The sequence below is a fragment of the Pinus tabuliformis genome, chromosome 1_2 (assembly GCF_031772625.1).
Source record: "Pinus tabuliformis cultivar Carrire ecotype Pingquan chromosome 1_2, CPIR1, whole genome shotgun sequence".
NCBI classification, from domain to species: Eukaryota; Viridiplantae; Streptophyta; class Pinopsida; order Pinales; family Pinaceae; genus Pinus; species Pinus tabuliformis.
Window position 1 is genome coordinate 444,700,825 of NC_142298.1, and position 25,245 is coordinate 444,726,069.

At 39.8% G+C, this 25,245-nt stretch overlaps 1 protein-coding gene across 1 annotated transcript in view; it reads left to right on the forward strand.

Annotated features, from left to right (window-relative positions):
* Nucleotides 1-20,037, forward strand: part of LOC149206272 (Glycosyltransferase family 29 (sialyltransferase) family protein) — a 102,719-nt gene extending 82,682 nt beyond the window's left edge. The window contains exons 6-12 of the mRNA XM_089395381.1: nucleotides 17,874-18,066; nucleotides 18,263-18,353; nucleotides 18,473-18,537; nucleotides 18,705-18,859; nucleotides 19,025-19,106; nucleotides 19,230-19,339; nucleotides 19,502-20,037. Of these exons, the coding sequence (XP_089251507.1) occupies nucleotides 17,874-18,066; nucleotides 18,263-18,353; nucleotides 18,473-18,537; nucleotides 18,705-18,859; nucleotides 19,025-19,106; nucleotides 19,230-19,339; nucleotides 19,502-19,697 (892 nt within the window). The 3' untranslated portion in view covers nucleotides 19,698-20,037. The remainder of the gene's footprint in view (nucleotides 1-17,873; nucleotides 18,067-18,262; nucleotides 18,354-18,472; nucleotides 18,538-18,704; nucleotides 18,860-19,024; nucleotides 19,107-19,229; nucleotides 19,340-19,501) is intronic.
* The last annotated feature ends 5,208 nt before the right edge of the window (nucleotides 20,038-25,245 follow it).

Here is a 25,245-nt window from a genome sequence, read left to right on the forward strand (position 1 = left end):
CTATCGTAGTGCTGCATCTTGGTCCACCTGCTGCACCACTGCATATTGCACCATGCTGCTCTAATCATGATTATCATCATGCTGCCCTTCATGTCCATGATCTCATTGATCATGTTGCTCATAATTGCTATGCTGCCCATACATCATGCTGCCCATGATCTCTTGCATCATGCTGCCCATGCTCATGATCTCATTTATCATGATGCTGCCTGTTGCATCATTCATCATAGTTGCACCATTGCTGCACCTTTACTGAGATCATGCTTGCAGTACCTTTTGAAGTTGTTACAGTAGCATCTTTCCTATGATGGGATCTATTGAGATCTTCACTATGCTCTTCATTTAGGGCTACATTATTATAATGACAGTTTCATATAAATACTATATATAAACTGTAGTGATAACTGTGAGATGACAACGATTGAGAAGCTCATCCTTAAATTAATGCCGATACATTACTGATGAGCTAGCAGGAGCACAGATCAACTCTCTGCCCTGCGTATAAAAGATGAGAGCATTACGTTGATTGTATAGACTGTGGCTACATTTGACTGCGAGTTAGGGTTTAGCGTATGAGTGCTGCGTTCATCCCTTGACTGTGTTGCGTGATGAGGCTTCTGGACAGCGAATGATGCTACGTTCCATTGACATCGTTCATCTCTTGACTGCGTTGCATGTTGAGGCTTCTGGACAGCATATGATGCTGCGTTCCCTTGACAACGTTCAGATTCCATGACTGTCCTTGCTGAATAGATTCTATAACTACGTATTGTTTCCATTGTTGCATATATGGCATCACGTTGTCATGAACTGCGTGTAATTTCACTTCCTTCATGACTGCATATATCCATATTCCTTCATTCCCATATTGCATGTTTCTGGATAGCGTATATATATATGTGGGTCCACGCATCTTTGCCTGCGTCCTTAATAGCATGTAGATATTGCGTTGAAGGTGTATTGACTGCGTTGAATCCGATCATGAACAGCGTGTAGATTACCATGCGTTGAAGGAGTATTGACTGCGTTGAATCCGATCATATACAGCGTGTAGATTACCATGCGTTGAAGGAGTATTGACTGCGTTGAATCCGATCATGTACAGCGTGTAGATTACCATGCATTAAAGGAGTATTGACTGCGTTCCTTTTATTTTATTACGCTGGCTTCATAGCTGCGTATAGATCTATATTATATGACTCTTATCCTTAGCTTCATTGCGCTGGCTTCATAGTTGCATATAGATCCACATTAGCTGCGATGTATGTCTGCGTGTAGAGTATAGGGCATGTTGTGCATGTAACAGGTTTGCTGCGTATATACTATATAGTTAGGGCATCATCCACGTATAAGCATGATACTCTTGGTGTCTCCCTCCTTCTCCAAAAACCCAAGACGTGGAGAGGAGGAGATCACTCAAGAATACATGTTCAAATGACATCAAATCCTCATATATTTATACTAAAACGAGGATGATGAATAGACACGTCGGCTGGGCTTCTAGAGCCTCTACATAAGAGCTGGTCGGCTTGACTATAATTACATAAACAAAATAAATTTATATCTCCATAAATACTTATCGGAATCGGATGATCTTTGGATCAATCCTACACCTCTCGACGAGAGGGATCCAATAAAAATATCAGCTGCCATAAATAAGCCGACCCACATGGAGTTTGGCCCTAGTTGCCAATTTAACAGTATTCCCCAACTACACAAGTTGGTTCATGGAAGAAAATTAAAAGAAAGAAAATTTATTATTTATGAGCTCATGTAGGCTTCAAAAGATCAAGTTGGCCCCACCATGTGAATGGGTGTGACCCTTGGTCAAAACCCACCTCTTTTGACCACTATGAATACCAATTTGATCTCCAACATTTGGACAATTCGCATCATCATCACTTCTATTGTTCTTTTGTTCACACGTGCAAGATGGAGGAAGATTTTTGAAGTTTGACCAACATTTGATCGGCATTAACCAAGACCAGTGTTACTTGGGAGCGGGAGCGGGAGCGGAAGCGGGAGCGGGAGCGACCATTTTCAGAAGCTCCCGGTTTGGGAGCGAATCCCGGAGCGATTTTTTAAAAATATATATATTTTTTATATTTTTTAATTTTTGATACATATATGTCAACAAAAACATGTAGAATGATGAAATAGACATAAAAAACATAAAAAAACATAAATTGATCATTGAACCATATCACATCAATCATCTAGAAATTATAATCGTCATCAACCTTAGTAAAATAATAAATTAAAATAACATTCAATTCAATAACATTTATCATCATTGATCACCAAAGTAACAAGTTGTACTTGTAAGCCAAGTTTAACCATTACAAGAAGTAATATCGAAGATATTTCTAAGTCCCAACTTCTAACTGTTAACATGATATGAAATGTTAAAAATTTATAAAATGAAACATGAATAATGAGATGAAATGAAACAACTTTAGTCTTTCACAAAGCATCATATTCATAATTCAAAATCATTACCAATGAGTTATAATTGCCAAGGCCCAACTTCAAACTTCAAATTTTCATTGTCACAGTGATATAATGTTTACAAAAAATATCATAATGTCATAATGATATGAAAGAGTCAAGAGTCAAGAGTCAAGGACTCAAAACTCAACACTGAACAGTTATGAAAACTAAAGTGACAAGTCTAATAGAAACTAAAAAAGACAAGTAAACTGTAAATCTACAAGTGGCCCTTGCCACGAGAGTCTCCAGGAGTATAAGTAGGTCTTGGCGGTCTTCTAGGAGTCTCCTGCCCAGACCGACGACCAGAACTAGAGCCTCCACGCGAGGGTGTCGATGGAGGTGGCGACAGCAATGGAACAAGACTCGGGCCCCGAGAACTGCTACTGGATGGTGGAGGTGGAGGTGGCATGGCTGCTGCAGCTGCTTCAGCTTCATCCCGTACAAGCTCATCTTCTAGTTCTTCCATATGTACAATGCCATCCTCCAAATTGTCATCCTCAGGGTGATTGTCCCAAATTTTATATGTGGGATCTTCATTAGCCCGATCACAGTAATGGCTCAACAACCTCAAATTGTAGTGCACATAAACCAAGCTTTCTGCTCGGTTTTCGTTGAGCCTGTTTCTTTTCACATTATGTATATAACTGTAGGTGCTCCAACACCTCTCTGCAGAAGAAGAATTTACAACCTGTGCAAGAACTTTCAATGCCAATTTTCGCAAAAGTCCGTCGCCGCCATATGTTTCCCACCATGTGAGAGAATCAAATTTATCTTTGTCGTCCATTGCATGGAAGTTACCATACAAACCACTGCCAGTGAAGTATCTGCCTATTTCAAGGCGCACAGCTGCACATTCCTCCCTGTCAGGCACCAACTTTTCTAATGCATCCAGATATCCTTTAGTTACCTCTCGATCTAAATGGGGTTTGGTCCTAACACCACCCCCTGCTGCAGGTTTGCCCAACCAAGAATCTGAGTAGTATTTTGGCGTAAGGATATACGCCAAGCAATGTAGTGGAAGGTTAAGCCTTTTCCACCGTTCACACACACAATCGTGAATCAGATTGTACAAGTCGGGATCTCTGTTATTAACAATGTCTTTTATTTCCCCCAACATGGTATCCATTTGCTCATACACCTCGCCAATCACTGGTTTGTCTGTATCTGCAAACCGAATCATGTTATAAATTGGCTTGGTGAAATCCAATACCTGTCTCACAGCTGTCCAAAACTGCCCATCAAGAGCGGCCTCCTCCACCATTTCAAAACCTGCAATGTCAGCTACATTTGTAGCCCTTTCCTTTAACACCTGCCAATTTGGACTTGATACCATGCTAGCTAAACCCTCTCTTACCTTCAAAAGGCGCCTGAAGGTGAGGTAATAGCTACCAAATCTAGTCCTCGCAATCTTCAGCAACTCCAATCTCGAGTGACTGCGGAAAAGGCCATGGGTATTGCTATGATTTGTAATAAATTTTATCATTTTTTTTCCTCTCTTGTACAAATCACCAATCCATTGGTATTGTTCATTTTTGTTTTTGACAATATCATGCAACAGAAGGTTCAATGTGTGAACCAAACATCCAGACCAAAATATGTTCGGGTATCTATCCTCAATAATTGCTCCCGCTGCCTTACAATTAGGAGCATTATCAGTGATGACTTGGATGACATTGTATGGGCCAATACGCTCAATTGTTTCAAGCAATGCTTCTGCAATGTTGATAGCGGTCTTGAACTTGTCTGAGTAATCATGTGCAGCTAGAAAAATGGGACCACTTCGGGACACAGCAAGAACACTTATCAATGGCTTGCCTTTTACATTTGTCCATCCATCAGATACAATGGACACCCCATTGTCAGTCCAAGAACTTGTCATTTTATTCAAAGAATGTGATATTTTTGCTTTTTCATGATCAAGGCCAACTGTTCTTGCCTTGTCATACCCAGGGCTCTTGTATCCTTTAGGGGCATCATTTATGGCAGAAACCATTTCGTGCCAATAAGGTGAGCGTAGAACATTGAATGGTATCCCATTTGCATAGAGGAACCTGTAAATTTTTGAATCCACATCATTCCTACACCCCTCATCAAGGAAATCTGATATGGTTCTACGGCGTAAAGATGATGACCCTGAGCCTCCATGTCCATATCCACTACCTTGGGAGGATGCTGAAGGAGTTCTTTGTGAGCTTTCAAAGAAACCCTTGATCTTTTTGCTTTGTATTGGGCGTCCTCCTCTTCCTTTATGTATTTGGCTCTATCTGCTGTTGACACCGCGTCGCAAGTTCTGATTCCTATTTGTTTCTCTCCATCCCATGCCCTTTTCCCGCAAAGGTGTCTTCTCAAACGGGTGTATGAGCCTGTGAAATCATTGTTGCAATGGGGGCAATGAAATTTAGTGGTTCCACCCCCTCTCCCTGTTTCAGGCCTGTGAACATATTTCCACAATGGAGTTTGGTCTTGTTTAGTTTTTGGACCCTCATGTTCACCCTCCACATCCTCCTCACTGGGGTTTTCACCTATTTGACTTCCTTCGGCTTCTTCATCCACCTCTTCAGTTTCAGGCCCCCTCCGTTTCCTACTCTCCACCACCATAATAACCAGAAAAGGGACCAGGAAGAGGAAAATGCCAATAAAAATCCCCAGGTCCATCGTGTTTGATGTTTGTAGGGTTTGAGTCTTGAATCTGCAAATTAATTTAGTTTATTGGGATTAATTCATTTAATTTATTAATTTAATTTAAATTAATGATCTTTAAACTCAAACAGGTAAATTAAACTAAACAAACTAACTACCTAACCAACTAAACTAACTAAATGATTAAGTTACTTACCTCTGCAAGCTTGCTCCTCGCTCCTTGGCACTTGCTCCTCCCTCCTCAGCTCTGGCTCCTTGCTCCTCAGCTCTTGCTCCTTGCTCCTTTGCTCTCAAACTCAAGCTCAATCTCATTGAAATGATTTTGTTTTGGCCCATTGGGCTTATAAACCCAAAAAAATTAGTTAATTTTTTTGTTTTTTTCGGGTCCGCGGAATTTTTTTCCGCCGAACTGCTCCCGGAATTTTAAAATTCGCTCCCGGAGCGTTTTTTAATGCCCGGGAGCGATCAGGGAGCGATCGCTCCCCGATCGCTCCCGGGCATTAAAAAGCGCTCCGGGAGCGCGGGAGCGATCGCTCCTTGAAGCGCTCCCTCACAGACCAGGGAGCGCAAATTTTTTTACGGGAGCGCGCTCTCGAAAATCGCTCCCGTCCGGGAGCGATTTGGGGAGCGCGCTCCCGACCCGCTCCCGAGCCGCTCCCGCCCGGAGCGCGCTTCGGGAGCGGGTTCGAAGGGGGGGGGGGGCGCTCCCCCACATCACTGACCAAGACTTTCTGAGATATGTTTTGACCAGCTTTTACTGAGTTTTCTGAGGTCTGTTTGACCTGTGTTGACTGAGCTGCTCTATGATCTGTTTGACCTGCGGTTGACTTCGCACGTGTGGGCCGCATTGTTTAACTATTTGACCAATCATTTCTGGTCAGTTTGACCAAGCTGATCTATTGATGCAGAAGGCCAAATTTCGGCCTGTTTGACCAGTGCTGTGATTTTGGTCTGGGTTGACCAAGTTGGACTTGAAAATATCAGATTGTACTTTTGCTGAACTGATCAATTTTTCCTAGAAAAGATTACTGGGTTTTCTCCCGAGTTTGAGTTTCCCAGGGCAAAATTTTGGTGTCCACTGTGCATGGCTATTCTATTGTGATCTTTACTGTTTCCATCTCATTTACCGTTGAATTTTGTCAGGATAATTGCTTAATGATATTCTAAGGTTTGCTAAAGTAATATCATATATGGAATTAATTCTCAGTTGCAGAAAATCGTGCTTGTCTAATTAGCACTAGAAAATCAATGAGAAAATTATGGCTTCCAAAAGTAGTACCAAGTGGATGCTACATCAACTCCCATTACACAAAAAATATGTGAAGCTAGTCATGTGGATTTTCAAGAAGATTCTAGAGGGTCCAAAACCCTAACCCTTACTGGAGGTTGGGGCATGCAGAAATTGTAACTGTAATCAGAGGTTGTGGCATGCAAAATTCTAATTTTAACTCTAATGGCTACCATGACATATTAATAACTGAACCACAAGGGAAGAAAGTCATTTCATTCATATTGTAACTGGTTCTTCGTTCCATAGTTGAGCAGTGCAAAGGAGAGAGATATCATAGCAAAAGAGAGGAAGATTAGCACCATGTAGCAGTATGCTATAGGCCAGTGTCTATTTTGCTCATTATTGAGCCAACTTTCTTTGTATCTGACATTGTAAATCTGAAAATAAGAGCAAGGCATAATCCTCACTTCCTGCTGGAGTTTTTATTTTCATGGGTTTCTCTAGCGTACATCTTGTGTTCAATGTGTTAATGGTGTATTCCTTTTACTACTGTAGTATTTTCTAATTTTCTTAGTTATTTCCCCTTATTAAACGTGGCATGCTTTTGATATTATAACTTGATAATAAGTCATTACGCATCAGAACATAACCTCTCTGTATTTGTAGTAGCATTTTGAGATATGTTGTGAGAAAGTTGTCTTATGGAGTATCCCTAATAATTTACAGATCAATGATGGGCCTTTGTTCCTTTCCCCCTCTTTAACAATGCTCATTGCAACCCTGTGATGTTGCCATTTAGCTACCATATTTGTAATAGGCAAACGGTCATGAGTTTTGAAAGCACTAGCATGGATTTTCCTGCCTCCACAGCAACTAGATTCAGTTTTCCACGAACATATTCTCCCTTTATCAGCCCGCTTAAATGAGGCAAATGGCTTCACCATATTCATTGGACTCTTAAGAGGCCTCTTGGTCATTAGGCTCACTCTCAAGCTCTTATATAACCACATAACGGGGGAAAATATTTAGGTTTCGTGGTTGCATGCTGTTAATTTTAGTTAACAAGGGTATGTTCTATGCTTAGCACAATTACTTCAATGTTCCTTTAGCAGCCCAATGACAACTTCCAATTTAGATTTCCAATAGCAATCACATTAACCATTAATCACATTGACAGTAAAAGTAGATAGAACATAAAACAATGTGCAGAAGACAAGCCAAGACAAGAGAATACCAGATTTGGTGGATGCCAGGAAAAACCCCAAGATAGTGAAAACCCTTTGATCAAATCTTCTTATTATTATATCAAATGTTCAGCAAAGAGAGAGTTCAAAAGTCAAATTGACTTGCCAAATTCAAAGTCAAAACAACTCTGTCAAAATCTGCAGTCAACTGCAGTCAAATCAGCCTTAACCAGAAAGTCAAAGATGGTCAAAGAAGCAATAGGATGTCCTCAAAACAGCTCGGTCTTCCCCAGTCAAACTCGGCCTGATCAGGAGGTCAAAGTCAGCCCAAAACAGTGACAAAGTCAACAGTCAAACTTGGTCAAACTGCTGTCCTGAAATCTGGGTCAACCTGCAATTTTTGTCTGTGGTCAAAGTGCTCAGAATACCTTGGTTTCTGTGCCAAAAGATGCGGCCTGCCCAAACAGATAATCTCGCAAAAGATCAAAGTCAAACTCTCCTTGGAAGGTCAAAGTCAACGCTGGTCAAACTGCAGAATTTTCTGAGATTTTCGGCCCTGCAATTTAGCTCTGAAATTCGTCCTCCTTGATCCACACGTGTGAGAGAGAGAGAATGCCCAATGTTGTACGAACCAATGAGAGGAGGAGAGAGAATGTGTGAGTGATGAAGATGCCAAATGAGGTGAAAGGTCACTTGTATTTATACAAGTTGTTGAGGGTGAAGTGACACATCCATTGGGCTTTCTGAGCCTACATGATGATGCGGCCGACCTTGACAATTTGCACGTGTGGGCATAAATTCAAAATCACACTTCTGCTTGTCCAAATGAGATGATCTTTATATCAATTTTGGTCCTTTCGAAAAGAGGTATTTAATGCAATCATCATCTCCATCAAATGAGCTGTCCCAAGGTGGAATTTGGCCCTAGTTGCCAATTTTAACATATACTTAAAGATTTCACTTTCAATATCTGCAACTCCATCTCTCCATGCAACATGTCTTAATATCAACATTCAGTGTTGGCCCTTAGATGCCATATCTACTGCTGCACTATTAAGGCTCTCTATTGTCATTTCCTTGGTTGGGAGTTGGGATATTGGCGATGTTATTTTTGTTGATTGATATCAATCTGTCTTTCCTTTCCATGATTGACTATCTTTTGTAATATGTCTTTAAGCCTATACTAGCTTAGCCCTTGCCACTTGGCAGACAATGGTTGCACTCCCCAATGGATCTCAGTTTTCGTTTCGAAATTTTAAAATATAGTCACAAACAATTTTTCAAATATTTGGAGCTCTAGATAGAAGAGAAAAAATGAATGTACGAAGAAAAGATGTTCTTTGCTACTGGGCATGTTTTCATTTTTCAAATCTCATATTGAAGGAATGTTTGTTACAAAGCATATAACAATGGTCATATAATAGAGATACAATGTACTTCATGTTAATAATTAAATGACTTATATCACATATCATAAATAAAGTTGTGCTAGATTAGGTTAGAGATTAACCAATAAAGTGGTTGTATGGGATTTTGGTATGAGGCATTGTCTCCCTTTTGTGTATTGATATCCACATCATATTGTAGATGAAGCACGCACATCATTGTCTCTTTCAATGTATTCTAGTTTGCATTCTTTCTCCACATTCTTCTGTGTAAAACTCACATGGTATAAAAGCTAGCTTGAGAAAAAGCCAAGGAGAATTGATGAAGGCCTAGGGATTGTTGTATATTAGAGATGGAATGAGGCAGTGCTTGTTCTGAAGAAAGCAATGGAAAGAAGAAAAGAGAAGGGAAAACCGACTAAAACAAAGATAAGTTTTTAAATTTATTTCTCGTTTTGTTAAAGTTGTGAGATAACTGCCAGGAGGTTACTTGTATGCATGAGTGTTAATTATATGAAGAGTCATTAATCACATGGTAAGGTATAACAAAGTAAGGAATGGGGCCGATTGCGAGATTTTTGTTAGAACTTGTTGCGAGGAATAGTCACCATTGCCATCTGTAATTGCCTGTGATTAAAAAGCTTGTGCCTGTGGTGTATTCTGTTGTCAGAAGATCAAAGTCCATGAGAGTTGTGTTATTGCTTTACAAAGCTGGCTGACTGTGAGAGCTGTGTCATTTATTGACACGGTCGAACAAATAATGTGGGGACACTGCCTTTGAAATAATCCGTCTTGGTTTCTTGTGCCATTGTGAAGAATGCCATTCGTGCAAGTTGAAGTGAAAATTAAAAACCGAATAAAGTTGCCAATAGAACCAGGATAAAGGTGTGAATTCTGACGGCCTGGAACCACTCATTGTGTAAAGAGGTCCCACGAATCGAAGAGACCACTTGTTGAGGGATGTGTGAATTGTACCGTTGGGGATGACAGTTACACAGATTGAAGTGTGGTGTGCTCCATTTTAGTTAGCAAACCGAGCCACTTAAGAAAGGTGTCCAGTAAAGGGTTGGAATTGTGCCACAATGTTGAGAGGATGCGAGATAACAAACTACAAATAGACTTAGCAATAGATATGTAGGTAGGCACGATATACACTAGAGGCTAACGACATGTACATAGAGACTTGGGCATGTAGTTTGAAAAATAGTGTTAGTTTGGGGGTTTGAGGGTGAAGATGAGTTATGGTGCAGACCTGAAATAGAACAAAGTGATGTAGATAGATTGAATGAGCACAATTTGATGATTGAAATTCGAGGTAAGAATAACCCTATAATAGAACATATTATTCCAAGATGACAAAAATAATGTTCTTTAGAGTAGAATTATTTTTGGAACAATGGAAACAATAAGTTCGTAAATTTTTCTTACAGATTTACTTTCAGAGTTGAAATTTTTATTTTCAGAATAGAGTTTATTTCTTGGGCATAAAAGTATTTTATTCAAATGAATAATCTTTTTATTGAAATTGTTGCATGAGATTGGCAATTACTTGATGAGATTCGGTAATTGTATGTGGTGATAAGAGTCAGAGTTTACTGTCATTATTACTAAAGTGATTTATGTAGTTAAGGGTGATAGACAATAGTAGATAAGATAAGATAATTGTATTTATGTCCAACTAATGACCTCAAAGTAGGTCAAAGGGACTATTGAGTACAATGATGTCCATAAAATGCGGGAGAACCAAACGGTCTACTATAAAAAATACAATGCATGAATATGAAAAGTATAATGCAGGAACATAAAAGATACAATGTATGGATTGCCTTGACGAAGAGGATCAGACCCATCTCTCCTAACATCCGAGACTGGCTGAAGAGCACTGAAAAAAATTCCACAAAGTTTGCTAGCCTGATGAAGCGTCAGTGGGAGGTACGGACTGTCCACTAACTCGTTGTCTGGGGGAGTTTGTGCACTGCTGAGGTTTGGAGGACCTAGTCCGTCTCCTAGGGATGGATCTGAGACGGTTTAGTTGTTGGGGTCTCATGTGGTGGGGTGAGGTCCCACGGATCCTCACTAGTCTAGAGTTTGGATATGAAACAGTATCAATTGTTCTCTTTGTGCCCCTGTTTGAAGGTAGTACCCTAAAAAATGTCGTGATCCTTTGTGTGGGGTCTGGTCTGATGGGAGGTTGAAGAATATGCGCTCGGAACCTAAGAGCCTCCTGCATATATAGGGCCAAACATCTCTGATCGGGATACCTGAAAAAGTCTGTGAGGGTCTGAGAGTCTCTGAACAAGTAATGGAACCTTCCTCTGATCTCGTAGTAGATAGGGCATCCAAAAATGAAGTGCACCTCGGTCTCTACTTTCTGTAAATGACATACCTGACAGATTTTGTCTGGTCTATCAATCTGGTGGTCCGTCTCTACCCGAAGTCTATGAGAACCTACTTTGAACTGGTCTAGAGGAATGTGAAGAGCATGCATCCAGTGGTGAAACATACACTGGGGTTGAATAATGAGCCCGTCTCTCAACTCTAAGAAGTGCTCAGCGTAGAAGGCTATCTTTGGGCGCAACCCTCTTGGAGGATTGACCCAGGTGACCTGGACGAACTGCCTGTAGATGTCCTCCCTAATGATCTTGTTCTACTCTTGTCTAGTAGGTAGAAGGTGACCAGGAGCATCCAAGGAATATCGGAAAGGAGGGAGACGATCCAACTGAATGCCCACTGACTCTAAGATATATGAAACTCATGTAAACCAACATCTAGCCCAGCCCAAGGGAGTAGAACGAGCAATATTCTTAGAAGAGCAATATGCCAAGTAAGGGTAACGGTCCCTACTCTTTATCAAGTCTGCAAATCCTCAGACACGATGCAAGAATAAGACCAAATTGAAGATTGTCTCAAGTTGAAAGGGTTAAGCTCCAAACTTTGCAAGGATGATGCGCTGAGGTATTGTCTTTTTGCATCTAATGATGCGGCGAAGAAGAAGAGTTTGGACTCTCTCAACTGAAGCCCAATCCGACTTAAGTAAAGACGGTCCCCAAATCTCTGAGCCATATAGAATAGTGGGACAAATCAAGGTGACATGAGGCTCATCTTGGACGAGATGTCCTGGAAGTGATGTCGAAAGTACTGTCTCTCAAGAAGGGCTAAGGATCTATATCCTTTGTTGATTCAAGGCTGAAGAGCTGGTTGCAAACTGAAGCGGGGACTTGAGAATTGCACCCCCAAGTACGTATACGTGATGGTGATCTCAACCTCCTCCCCTTTGAATCGGATTTGAAGGTCCGAAGTTTGCTTCACCCCATTGAAGATCATAACCTTGGTTTTACCCAGGTTGACCGTCAATTGTCAAAGATCGCAAAACAAGGCTAAGGCATCCAACTGCCTCTGTAATACTTCTGGAGATGAGGAGAGGAGGACCATGTCGTCAACAAAGAGTAGAATAGATATCATGACCTTGTAAAAGAAGGCAACCATCAGTGTCCTGGATATGCTCGTGTAGAAAAGCCTCCAACTCATCAATATAGATCCCAAACAGGGTAGGGGACAATGGACAACCCTGTTTAACCCCAATAGTGCTTCGGATGAAATCATACATCCCATGAACCATGCGAAGACGACCAAGGACGGACTCATATAGGCGCGTAATAGCTGTCAATAAGGTCACCAAGATGCCAATATCTCTGAGTCTTTGGAGTAAGGCTTCCCTTGGAACAGAGTCAAAAGCTTTCCGAAAATCTACGAAACAACAATAGACTTTCGAAGAGTGATGTCGTGCCTCCTCAATCATGGCGCGAAGGGTGAAGATGTGGTCAATGGTCTGATGAGCTGGTCGAAAACCTGCCTGTCCCCTAGCTCTGAGTTGTCTCTGCTCAAGGTCACTGGAGAGCTTCCTATGTAGAATAGTAGCATACAACTTCGAGAACGTGTGGCCCACCATGATCGTTCTGTAGTTATTAGGATTTGAGCTGGAGCCTGATTTGTGGATCGGATGGATGATGTGGTGTGACCATGTCGGTGGAAAACCTTCACGGACTACATGGTTGAAGAGATCAACCAAGTAACTAACCAAAGCACATAAATTGTGTTTAAAGAACTCTGCTTGGTAGCCTTCCTCATCGGCTGCTTTGCTGCTATTCATCACCCAAATGGCCTCTCTAATATCTTTGTCTGAGAATAGGTAACATGAATGGGGTGGGGAGGTAACACGAACTTGGCCCTGCTCTAGAATATCATAAAGGTTGGAAGTGTGAGAGAACATGGATGTAGGGTCGAGGTCAGATGGAAGAGGGGAGCATCAGGGAAGGATTGTATGCCAGAATTGTTTAGGGGAGTGGGCAAGGAGAGCAGAAAGTTCTCGTCTTCTATGAGAGACAAAGAGTTGTTTCTTGCGACGAAGGAGACGATGGTAAGAAGCTTTGATGTCAGGGTAGAAGGGTTGAGAGTGGGTGAAAGCATATCGAAGTTCTCGATGTAGAGTCTTGCATTCGTCATCGTACCATTTGTTCATGGGGCAAGATCCAACTTTTCGGGAGGTGAAAGTGGGACGAGTGGAGTGAGGGAAGGATTTGAGTGTTGCTTCCCAAATGGCAGATGAAAGACGAGTGTATTTAGTGGAAGTAGAATCAAGCAAGGAGAACTGGGTTTCTGATGGGAGCATCTTGTGTAGAGTAGAGGAGAAGATGTCAGGGTCGCCTTCGTCAAATCGAAAGGTGGTTCGGGGTGGGCCTCGAGGGGAAGGATGGGGTGGAAGGGGAGGGTCAAACCAGAGAGAGAAGGAAAGAAGTGCATGATTAGCAAGGGGGATGGGGGAGACCGAGAGATGGCGAATAAAAGGGAGCAAGTTCTGGCTAGCGAGGACATAATCAACTACACTCACACCCTCGCCATATGGCCGACACGTGAAAAAGTGAGAATCTAGGAAACAGGTAAGACCATTTAAAATTAACAACTGTGATTCCCCCAACTGCAATAGATGCTTACCATAAATTGTTGTAGGCCCCAAAGCATCATCTGACATCCGGTGAAGCCCAACTGAATCTAGATCTATCCCCTGGGTACAAAACACGTCCTCTGATCGATTGTGGAGATCTCTAGTATGAGCATTGAAGTCACCTAGGAGGATGACTTCCCCAACAACAGAGTATTGGGTGATGCCAGTGTACAAGTCTATAAAGGGGTCCCCATTTGAGCCATTATGGATGGAAAATGGTGAAGAGGTTGGGGGAAAGTAACAGACTGCAATGTAGATGTCCCTCGGACAAGAGACTCCGACGCTAATCTGAATCCACATAAACCTAGCAAACTCGTCTTCGACTACCACAGATACCCTATTCCGAAGTGAGTCACTAGCCAAACAAGCAACTCCACTTGATCCTCTGACCCCTCTCGAGCTCCTCGTCTCCTGCCTGCAAACTGAGAACTAATGGTAACCTGTGATATCTGGGAGAGGTTGAATAGGGCTTGCATGAGTCTCGGTCATGAAGAGGATGTCCGTTGATTCGAGAGCGTCATACAAAAGTCTTGGCGATGACCAGAAAGATCCATTGCCATTCCAACAACGGATAGAGATGCCTGTACCCTGTCGTCTCCCCAAGCGGGCTCGTCATTTGGAACCTCCAGTTCGGGGTTCCCACCCAGGTGGGAAGGAGTCTCGAATGACTGCCCGAAGATTCCTGATAACTGCCCATTTCCCTGCCTGTCGTGCTGCCATAACCTGTTCTCTGGATTGTTTAAGTTCTGCAACCTGTGCTCGGGTGAGGTCCTCATCCAAGAAAATCCTACTGGGGAGAGAAAACAACTTCCGCTTAGCCTTGAGGGTGCAGAGTCGATTGGATGCAGTCCAAAACCTGAGGAAGAGAGTGGAGTCGTAGCCCAACTAGGCTCTGTCCAGAGCTATATCGGGGAGGCTAAGGGTATCCTGAAGGAACCTAGCCCCCACTTCCATAGGATCCGGAGAGGAGTGAGGTAAGGGGAGACCTCTCACCTTGAGATTCAATTCTCTCGCTTGTCTGGTGCGTTCTTCCACAAGTTTTGCTTGCACCACCTCCTCAACTGCTGCAAGAGGGGTAGGAGTTTTATCCTTTGCCCGAACCACCTGTGCCCAAGAATTGATGTGTGTCTCAGTTTCTTGTTTGAAGGTGGCCTGTTGGGATCAGATTTCTTCCTGCTTGCTTTTAAGGTCGAGAATTTCTGCATGCAACGTATCATTTGGAGGATGGAGATTTTCCTGCTCTTTGCTTTCATGTAATATCTTCTTAAGGGATAAATTATCCCCTTCCACCTCCGAAACTCTGGTAGAGAGGGTGTGTATTTCAGAACGGAGCTTGTTGTTTTCAGTTTCCAGAAATTCCATTTTCTGCAAAATTTGTTTTACTTGGGCTGTCCAAAATGAAAAATTCGACTCCATGGTTTTTTCATGGACCCCAGTTTCAAGCTGTACCCCTTGACCTTCAGCCACTATTACTTCAGGCGAAGCTGGAGGCTCTGACAAGATTTCAAGGAATTGGTTAACGTCCATGTATAGGTCCATCAGAAGTCCTGTAAAAATACTGCACAAACAGGACTGTAACTTCAGTTGTTATACAGTTGATTCGTCAAACACTTAGCGTGCATCCTCTCTTCCTTTTCTGGTTTGCGCCTCTGAGCAGCACTGGTCTCTCGTTGTTGCTGTTTACTCTGTTTGACGCTTAACCCTTCAAAGTATGTTGATCTGACTTCTTGACAACTGCCGCACTGTCCACTGTCCTGTCTTCTCTGCTGCTCTATCCACTGTGCTTGCTGTTTGAATACTACAGTTACCAATACACAGTACTACAGTCAGCAATATGCCAAAAATCCAAATGAGAAAACACTTCAAATTTCGAATTTAAATCTCTGCAAAAACATGAAAGGTTATAGGGCATAAAGGTTTGCAATAGAAATCAGCCTTAAAACTCCTGCAGCCAAGCAAAACAGTGATAATAAGCCTGCATCTCCCTTGGAATTTTATTTATCAAGATGAAACCCCAAAACGCAAAGCCCTAGCTGAAAATCAGTGAGAAAACCCCTCGCATCAGTCAAAGAAGAGGTTTCTGCCCTGCAGAAAAGCTACCGGAGAGTTTGATGTCAATGTACTTTGGTCTAAGTTACGGGCATTTTTGTTTTCCATATCTTTCCCTTCAAACTAGGTGTGAGATGGTTGATAGGAAAAAATGGAAAGGATATGTATGGCATGCAGAGATGGAAAGCCACTCAAAGAAGCTATGGTGTCTGGACATGGGAGCAGTCAAAGTATTGGAGTTTGTACTTGTTGAAATTGGTGGTTCGGCATGAACACCATCATTCAGGTGTACGGTATTTTATGCTCCTTGTTGATGATTTTTCACAAAAATCACTGGTCTTATTTCTTAAGAAAGAGGATAGATGCATTGGATACTATTATGAAGTTTAAGGCAAAGGTAGAGGAAGAATGTGGTAGGAAAATAAGTGTTTTCTAGTTTTTTCGCGGTGATTGATTTGTTATTGTTGCATGTTTTTGTTAAGAAAGGAGTTTGAAGGTAGAGATGCGATGGTAAAAGGTGGAGTAATAGTGTTGTAGACATGATGAAGAAAATGTTGGAGAACAAGTTACTACATGATGAATATTGGGCTAAAGTGATGAGTACTATGAAGTGGTGATAAAAGTCTTGGATTGGTGTGAAACCATACATAATCCATTTAATTTTTTTTAGATCAGTTGCTTTTGGTGTCACCGCATATAGAAAAATGTTACGAGGTATGTTGGTGGATCCTACGTAAAATGAGGTTGTTGGAATCTATGAAAATTGAAAATTCTGATCTGAATCAAATTGATGGTCACTGGTTTGAGGTCGATACATCAATGGACTTGCAAGGAAGTGAAGTGCAGAAATTTGAGCAGTCATCATGCGATGTTGTGCAGGTAGCAAAAGTGGTAGTAGAGCTTCCTCAATCCAGTGATGGAGGAGGAAGGCTTGAAGATGTAACGAAACCAGAGCTCCAATTGTCCATTAACATAGGAGAATGTGGAAGATTGAAGATGTAAAGGGAGAAGAGCTCCCATTATCCAGTGATGGAAGAGGAGGTGGAAGGTTTGAAGACAGGAAAAAAGGTGGAACGCCAGTGGAGCTGCATGTTTCTCGATTAGTCCCAGCTTTGGATAAGGTTGCGGGTGTGGATAAGGTTCTTTACAGATTATTGCAGGCTTTAGAGGCATGACTCATGATTTTTGTAACACTTTGGCACCTACTTGTGGAAAATGACAACTTTCTGAAGTTGAAATCAGCTTCTACATCTGTGGAATTGGGCTGAAATATTCAGCCCACGTTGACTCTAATCTGGCTGACGAGTTAGTGCTTGATCAAGTGGTTGGTGAGATGCTTGATGTTGTATCAGCCTTTCCGGTTAGTAGGTTACATGTCATGCAGTTGACATTTTTGCTTCTTTGGTGACAACTTCAAACACTGCATTTTTTGGAGTAGATTTAAGAGTTGCAGGGTAGACGTCTTTGACTTTGGTCCAGAACGATTCGTAGACCAGTTTGTATTCTGGGACAAATGCTTGTTTTCCATATGACCATTAAGAGAGGGTGTTAGAGTTAACATATAATAATGGTCATATAATAAAGTTATAGTGTACTTGAAGTCAATAAGAAAAAAAGGTTAGTAATTGACTTATGTCATAAATAGAGCTGTGCTAGATTAGGTAAGAGATTAATTAATTAAGTGTTCGTAGAGGATCTTGGCACGGGACATTGTCTCCCTTTATATGTATTGACGTCTACATCATATTCTAGATGAACCAAGGATATCATTCTCTCTTTTAATATATTATGGTTTTCATTCTCTGTCCACATTCTTGTGTGTAAAACACACAGTTTGTGTCTATATAATGTCAGATTTCATCTTAATGTTTTATATTCAAACTGCACTGCAGTAATAAATGTCAAAACAAAACACTCTGCATGGAGAAGCTTGCATTGGTCCTCCCAGATACACCGCCTTTTCTCCCACGGCAGTATGGACGTTGTGCAGTGGTCGGGAATTCAGGTGATCTTTTGAAAACAAAGTTTGGAAAGGAGATTGACAGTTATGATGCTATCATACGAGGGAATGGAGCTCCTACAAAGGTCAGTGTGCTTGAAATCATGTGTTAGTGCTTATCATTTCAATTTTCCTTCCTGAGATTTTAGATTCAGACTTGAAAATAAAAGATTAGAATGAAGGGTTAAAATGTTATGAGATCTCCTAATATTCTCTATCTGGTGAACTTATATATTCAGTAAATGTCTTCTTCTTCACATTCTGTATCTTGTTCAAATTTAGAATTATACGCAATATGTGGGCAAGAAAGTTACATTTCGGCTACTCAACAGGGGATCAGCGAAGGCCCTTGATAAGGTTGCACAATTGGATGGTAATGTTTTATAATCTATCTTTCATATCAATTTCGTGTCATTCATACATAATATTAACCTATCATACAAATGAAGATAAAACCATTATTCTAATATAACGGTTGTATTGTTGTTGCAGAAACTGGAAAAGAAGTTCTTATTATTAAAACTACTATTCATGACATTATGAGTAAAATGATTCGGGTAGGTAATTGATCTTAACTTGACATATTGCTTTGAAGAATAATGTTTACAGGATACCGAGTGCCTTAAGAATTTTCTTCTTGCTTTTTCCCTCTTGGTTCACATGCCTGGAATTTCACTTAGGTTGCTTGTCTTCTTCACTAATATGGGTACCCTTTTGCACGCAGGAAGTTCCAATTCCAAATCCTGTATATCTTATGTTAGGAACATCTTTTGGGTCTTCAGCCAAAGGCACAGGAGTCAAAGCACTTGAATTTTCTCTCTCTGTATGTGATTCTGTCGATGTTTATGGATTTACAGTGGATCCTGGTTACACAGAATGGTAAAGTCTGCATAATAGATGGAGCTTCTTATTCATATTTCTGATATCTAGAATGGAGATATAATTCTCTTGACAATATAAAGATTACCTCGAATGTAGTCAGTATTTAGGAGAATCTTTTTGTTTTATGCTAGTATATGTATATTTAGATTGCATTTTTTTCAGGACTCGATATTTCTCTGAGTCCAGACAAGGTCACACGCCCCTTCAAGGAAGAGCATATTATCAGATGATGGAATGTTTGGGGGTGAGTAATGCAAAATCAAGTTGGTCGTCACAATTGCATTAAAAGAATTTGATGAATAAATCCTTGGAAAATGGTTAGATGTGAAATTATACTTAAAAGTTGATGCCTGGATTTTAATAACAGCTTATTAGGATTCATTCTCCAATGAGGGCAGCACCTGATCGTGTTGTGAAAGACAGACCGGACAGGGGTACCCTTTATGCTGCACGAATTGCTTCTGAGAGGGTTCTTGGGTAAAAGATCTTCCTAACGCTAGTTATGTTTGGTCTTGATCATATCCTGTATAAAAATAGATTTCTGGATGTATCAGAAATTTCGTATCTCAAAGCTGTCTATTTTATTCTATAGGTAATTTTTGTTTTCTTTCTGTAACTGCAATATTTCCCTCCACACAGTAAGGCGGCTCAAGGCAGAGGAGATCCTCGGGCAGCTTGCACTATTTGGAAAGATCGTTCAAATGGGATGTTGAAAAAGTCTTCAAATCTTAGAAAGGCTGCCGTGAAGCACCAGAGTTATGTTCACGGCGTGACCATGTATCCGTTAGAACATAAATCTTCAGGTGAAATGCTTTGCATACGGCCTAGAACATGAATTCAAATACTTAACAAAATGTGCATACGATAATTTGCATTTCAAAATTCACCCGAAGACATTCCTGATTCCATCCTAGAATGAAAAGGGGCATGGATTCATCTCTAGCTATAGGTGGACTAATGGCCGCCTACTTCATTGTTGTGGGTAGCACTAAACTGTATAGTTTTCTATATTGATTATTTTTTAAGCACATTTTTCCAATAAATGACTCGCCTTCAGGCACTGCATGTGCCGCCTTTAATTAGCAATTTTTGGTATATATTGCTAATTCATCAAAGAGAATGTTGACACTAATTTTTTGTTGGTCTTAATTGCCGGCTTTGCGTCTCTCAGTTTCTTTTCTTTTCGAGGAACCTTGTAGATCATGGCACCTGGCATACAGGTTTTTCATTATATGTTTTTGGGTTGTAGTTAATTCCACAGATGCCATTGAATCATGATATGAAACTATTTTCTGTAATCAGTGTCTGTATGGTATGTTATTGAATTCACTCATAGATGCATTGTGGCATCGACTTTGTAAAACCTTTTGGACCTGATTATATAGTGGATCAACACTCGCTCAGTTTTATTAGCGGGCAAGAGTTGCAGACAGTAATTTAAGCGAATTTAAGCTTGCCCTTATTATAGATTCACTCTCAGAATGACAATATTTGGACTAGAGGGCAGGGGGGAAGGGGGTGGAATGGTTTGTAATAGTACTATAAATGTTTGATTGTATATATTATGTCTTGCATACCCTGGTCATTATTGACTTGACGCACACATAATTTATTATGGTTCATAAGGTAGTTTCTTCATCTCTAAAAAACAATTGGTGGGTTTAGCATGCAAATGCACCCATTCAGTCATTGCGGAGATAGTGGTAGGGTGATAAAATATCAATAACCTTCCATGCAATCAAAACTCATCTAGGTAGGAGCCCCGTGATGTTTACCAACTATTATGCAGAAACTCATTAGGCTCCACCAACTTACCATATTATACTTTTAATTAGTAAACAAATGAAATTAAGAGATACCTTTGAGGATGAATACCCTTGGAATGAAACCCAAAATGAGAGAGAAGTTGATTCTTGTAATACAAAAGCAGGTAATGAAACCTTTGGGGAAGAAACAAAGTAGAGGAAGTACTAGCATATCATTTGATTAGCTCTCTAAGTGCAAGAACTAAGGTTTATGATGATGGATACATAAAAGATTACTTAGAAGTAAGGTTTATGATGATGGATACATAGAAGAGAATTAATGCAATGAAGTAATCAATCACACGGCTCTCATAAATTATACAAATAATTATTAAATCCTAAAATGATAAAGCAAAATCTTGACACGATGCCTTTGTTTTTGAAACGATTAAAGAATTTGAAATGCTGCATTTTTAAAAATAGATACCAAACCTAAATTTATATGCACTGATACATATATCTTTTTGCAGCACGTTAAAGTCATAGATCATTTTAACTACTATTGGAATCTAGTTGAGAAATTTATCTGTTATGAGATGGAAACCCGAGTGATAGGTAGGCAAACTGAAGCACAACCCTTGAGAAAACTAGGCTCATTGAGTATGTTGAATTTAAGAGGGGTCAGAGATGTTATGAGTAAAAATCACTAGAGAATCTATAATGAACGCCAACTTGAACCTAGAATGACAATGTAGAATCTAGGGATCATAGTCAACTTAGAGAATCTATAATGCACTGATACATATATCTTTTTGCAGCACGTTAAAGTCATAGATCATTTTAACTACTATTGGAATCTAGTTGAGAAATTTATCTGTTATGAGATGGAAACCCGAGTGATAGATAGGCAAACTGAAGCAAGACCCTTGAGAAAACTAGGCTCATTGAGTATGTTGAATTTAAGAGGGGTCAGAGATGTTATGAGTAAAAATCACTAGAGAATCGATAATGAACACCAACTTGAACCTAGAATGACAATGTAGAATCTAGGGATCATAGTCAACTTAGAGAATCTATAATGATCGCCAACTTGAACATTGAATGACAATGTAGAATCTAGGGATCATAGTCAACTTATAGTTGGAATGTTTAATAAAATATATTGAAACCTAAATTAAGGTAGTGTTATATCAAGAAAGCCGGCCTAAGATTACCTCAAATCATTACACCAGATATTTTGACCTTTTTTGCATGCTACAGTTCCATCTCATTAGCTTCTATTATCAATGCATAAATTGTGTTCAGAAAACCTAAGACTACCTCAAATCATTACACCAGATTTTTTGACCTTTTTTGCATGCTACAGTTCCATCTCATTAGCTTCTATTATCAATGCATAAATTGTGTTCAGAAAATTTAGACAACATATGCACCATTTTAGATAATATTTTAATATTGATATTAAGCAAATTTGTAATTAACTAAATTTGCTATACCATGATATCAAACATGAAATGGAGTTCATCCCCTATCTTTAAACCCTAATTGTGTTCAATGATAATAATTTCATATCAAAACAGCTGTGATATTAGGATTTCTTCCTAAATTGGGATGGTTGTTGACAATTAAATAGTACACAATTTGTGAGAATATTGTGAGAATAAGCACAATGTGGTCTGAAATTAGGTGTCTATATATGGAGTATTAATACCTAAAATCTTCAATAGGTGTCCTTGATATAGGTTGGTAGTCCTATTTTAGACGTTGCTGCTCTTTTTAACTTTTTTAATGTATTCTGGGCTTGGCTCCTTAAATTCTACATGGCTGTTTTCAGTCATTGTTGATTTTCATTAAAATTAATTAGTAACTAAAAATTATGTCATCTTGTTATTTTAATGATTTTGGGTCACAACATCATGGATTATACACGGTAGTAAAAGGGAGTTGGTTAAGCATAACTTATAATGGCTGAACTTTCCAAGTCAAGATAGGTTGGAAAGAAAGACACTTAATGATGCTAAGAATATTTATCTTGGGACATACTGTTGTGTCCATTGCACCCTTTGGTTTTTGTATTTGTATTTTTATTAAACATTTGAAATGTTAATACCAATCACAAACCTTATTTGTTAAGTGCGACCTCATACCAACAAAATGTTTCATTATCTTCTTGCTTGTTGGCTGAAGGTAAATGCAATCACCTTATTTTAACAAATGAATTTTAAGCATTCCATTTGGTTTGTTTACAAATTTGTTAGCTTTTAGCTTTCCACATGGTTTTTCCATGTAGCATTTTGTTATTTGATTGTTAATAAGTTTTGGTTTTTCAATTGATTGTTAATATTTTTCTTTTGGCAAAATTACTAGGAAAACAAGCTAGACTAATTATTTGAATTAGTTACAAGTTATTAGAAGTGGTAGTTGTAATTTTACATTTAGATGATGCATAGATCTACGTGTTGAGAAATCCTAAGTGCAACATAGTTAGGGTTTTATTTAATTTGATTTTTCTTTATTGACACTTTCTTGTGATGTTCCTTATTAATTCTTCTTTGCAATTATTATCTCTTTATCATCAAGACAAATGCCAAACAATGAAAATCATAAACACAACAACAGAATGCCAAAGATAGGCTTCAAGTTAGGGCAAAAACCCCTCAAAGGGGAAAACCCAGAGAAATCTCTTATAGAATCAGTTTCAAAGAAGACTTCCAAGACCCAAGACTCAAATGAGACTCACCAAGACCAAACCAACCACTAAGTGTTTTTCTTCAATGTGACAAGATCTTGACAAATAAGAAGTTTGATCATTTGTAATCCTTCTTGCAACTTTCGGATCTTGAGGTAACCCTATCAGCCTTAGGGTATTCACAGATGAAGAAGAATTTCATAGTTTAGAACTTTAGATGATCTTCCTTCCTTCACTAATCTTTTGTCCTCGTCTTCCAAAGCCATTCACACTTCTTTCTAGCCGTAGATCAGAACAAGAGATGATGTGTCAAGTGCAATGTTGCACGAAGCGGGAGCGAAGCGGAAGCGCGGAGCGCGGAAGCGTCATTTTCCAAAAATCTAGGAAGCGAAGCGTCCGCGGAAGCGTCTGCTATATATATATATATTTTTATATTTTTTTGCATTTATACTCAAAACAAACATCCCAAATACCAAATTAATTGTAGAAGACATGAAAACATGCATATTTTTGCATAAATCAAGATAGATATGGCATCCATGATTCCATTGTAGTTACTTACTAGTACAACAATCATCTATATTCTAGCTATTACAAACATACATCAAATTTTTAAGCATATTATAAAACATAAAACATTTAAGCATATTATAAAACATAAAACATAGAGCATATTATGATTTATCTAGCAAGTGAGCAACTGTCAACATTTGTCATGTCCAAAATTCAAATAATAATGTTTACAAAATATGTCGCTTGGTCACCGCCAAGCCAAAAAGGTTCAAAATTCAAATTCACAAGTCTACAAGTCTAATGAGTAATCTATGACAAAAAGAAGTAGATTGTGAATATATCTACTAATCTCTCCTCCTTCCACCACGAATAGAACGTGATGGCGGGCCTCCACGTGGTGGCAATGAAGAAGATGGTCCCTGTGTAAGTCGTGGCACTGGAACTGATGAAGAAGAACCCCCTGCTGTTGGTGTTGAACCATGGAACCTAGGAACCAAGGGACCAGATGGGGGTGGGGGTGGTGGCATATCAACACGGTCATCATCATCCTAGAATCGCTCAAAAAATTCATGCAAAAAAAAAAAAAACACTAGTTAACAAAAAAATTAAAAACATGAATTAGAGAAATGCTTTATAAGGGAAAATTGGAAAATTCATACCACAATGGACATACCTGGATAAGAGCATCCTCTAATTGCTCTAGTCGCAACACTCCATCCTCCAAATTGGGCTCCTCTGGATTCTTGTCCCAAGTCAACAAGTCTTTATTAGACTTTGCATCTTCACAGTAATGGGACAACAATCGCAAGTTGTAATGAACATAAACCAAGCTCTCTGCCCGGTCTAAATTCAACCTGTTCCTTTTAACACTGTGGATGAAAGAATAAGAGCTCCAACACCTCTCTGCAGAAGAAGTGTTTACCACCTGTGATAGCACCCGCAATGCCAAACTCTGTAGAAGTGGAGTAGCCCCTCCATGCATGTTCCACCACTCAAGAGCAGAAAAATGCTCTCGATCTTGAATTGCATGCATGCTCCCAAATGGACCAGTGTTGAGCGTATAGTTGCTCACCTGTCTCCGTACCAATGCAGCCTCCTCATTATCAGGGATTAATCTACTCAATGCAGCCATATATTTTTCGTGAACCTCTCTATCTTGGTGTGGTTTTTTCCTGCTTCCCCCCCCAGGTGCTGGTGTTGAAAGCCATGATGGATGATAGTATTTAGGTGTCAAAACATATGCTAATGCATGCAATGGAATATTTAGCATTTCCCATCGGTTTTGCACCTCTACACGAATATAATTGTACAAGGTGGTATCTCTAGGCTCAACAATGTCTTTAATTTGCCCCAACATGCTATCCATTTGCTCATACACCTCCCCAATTACTGGTCGATCTGAATCTGCAAACTTGATCATGTAATAAATTGGTTTG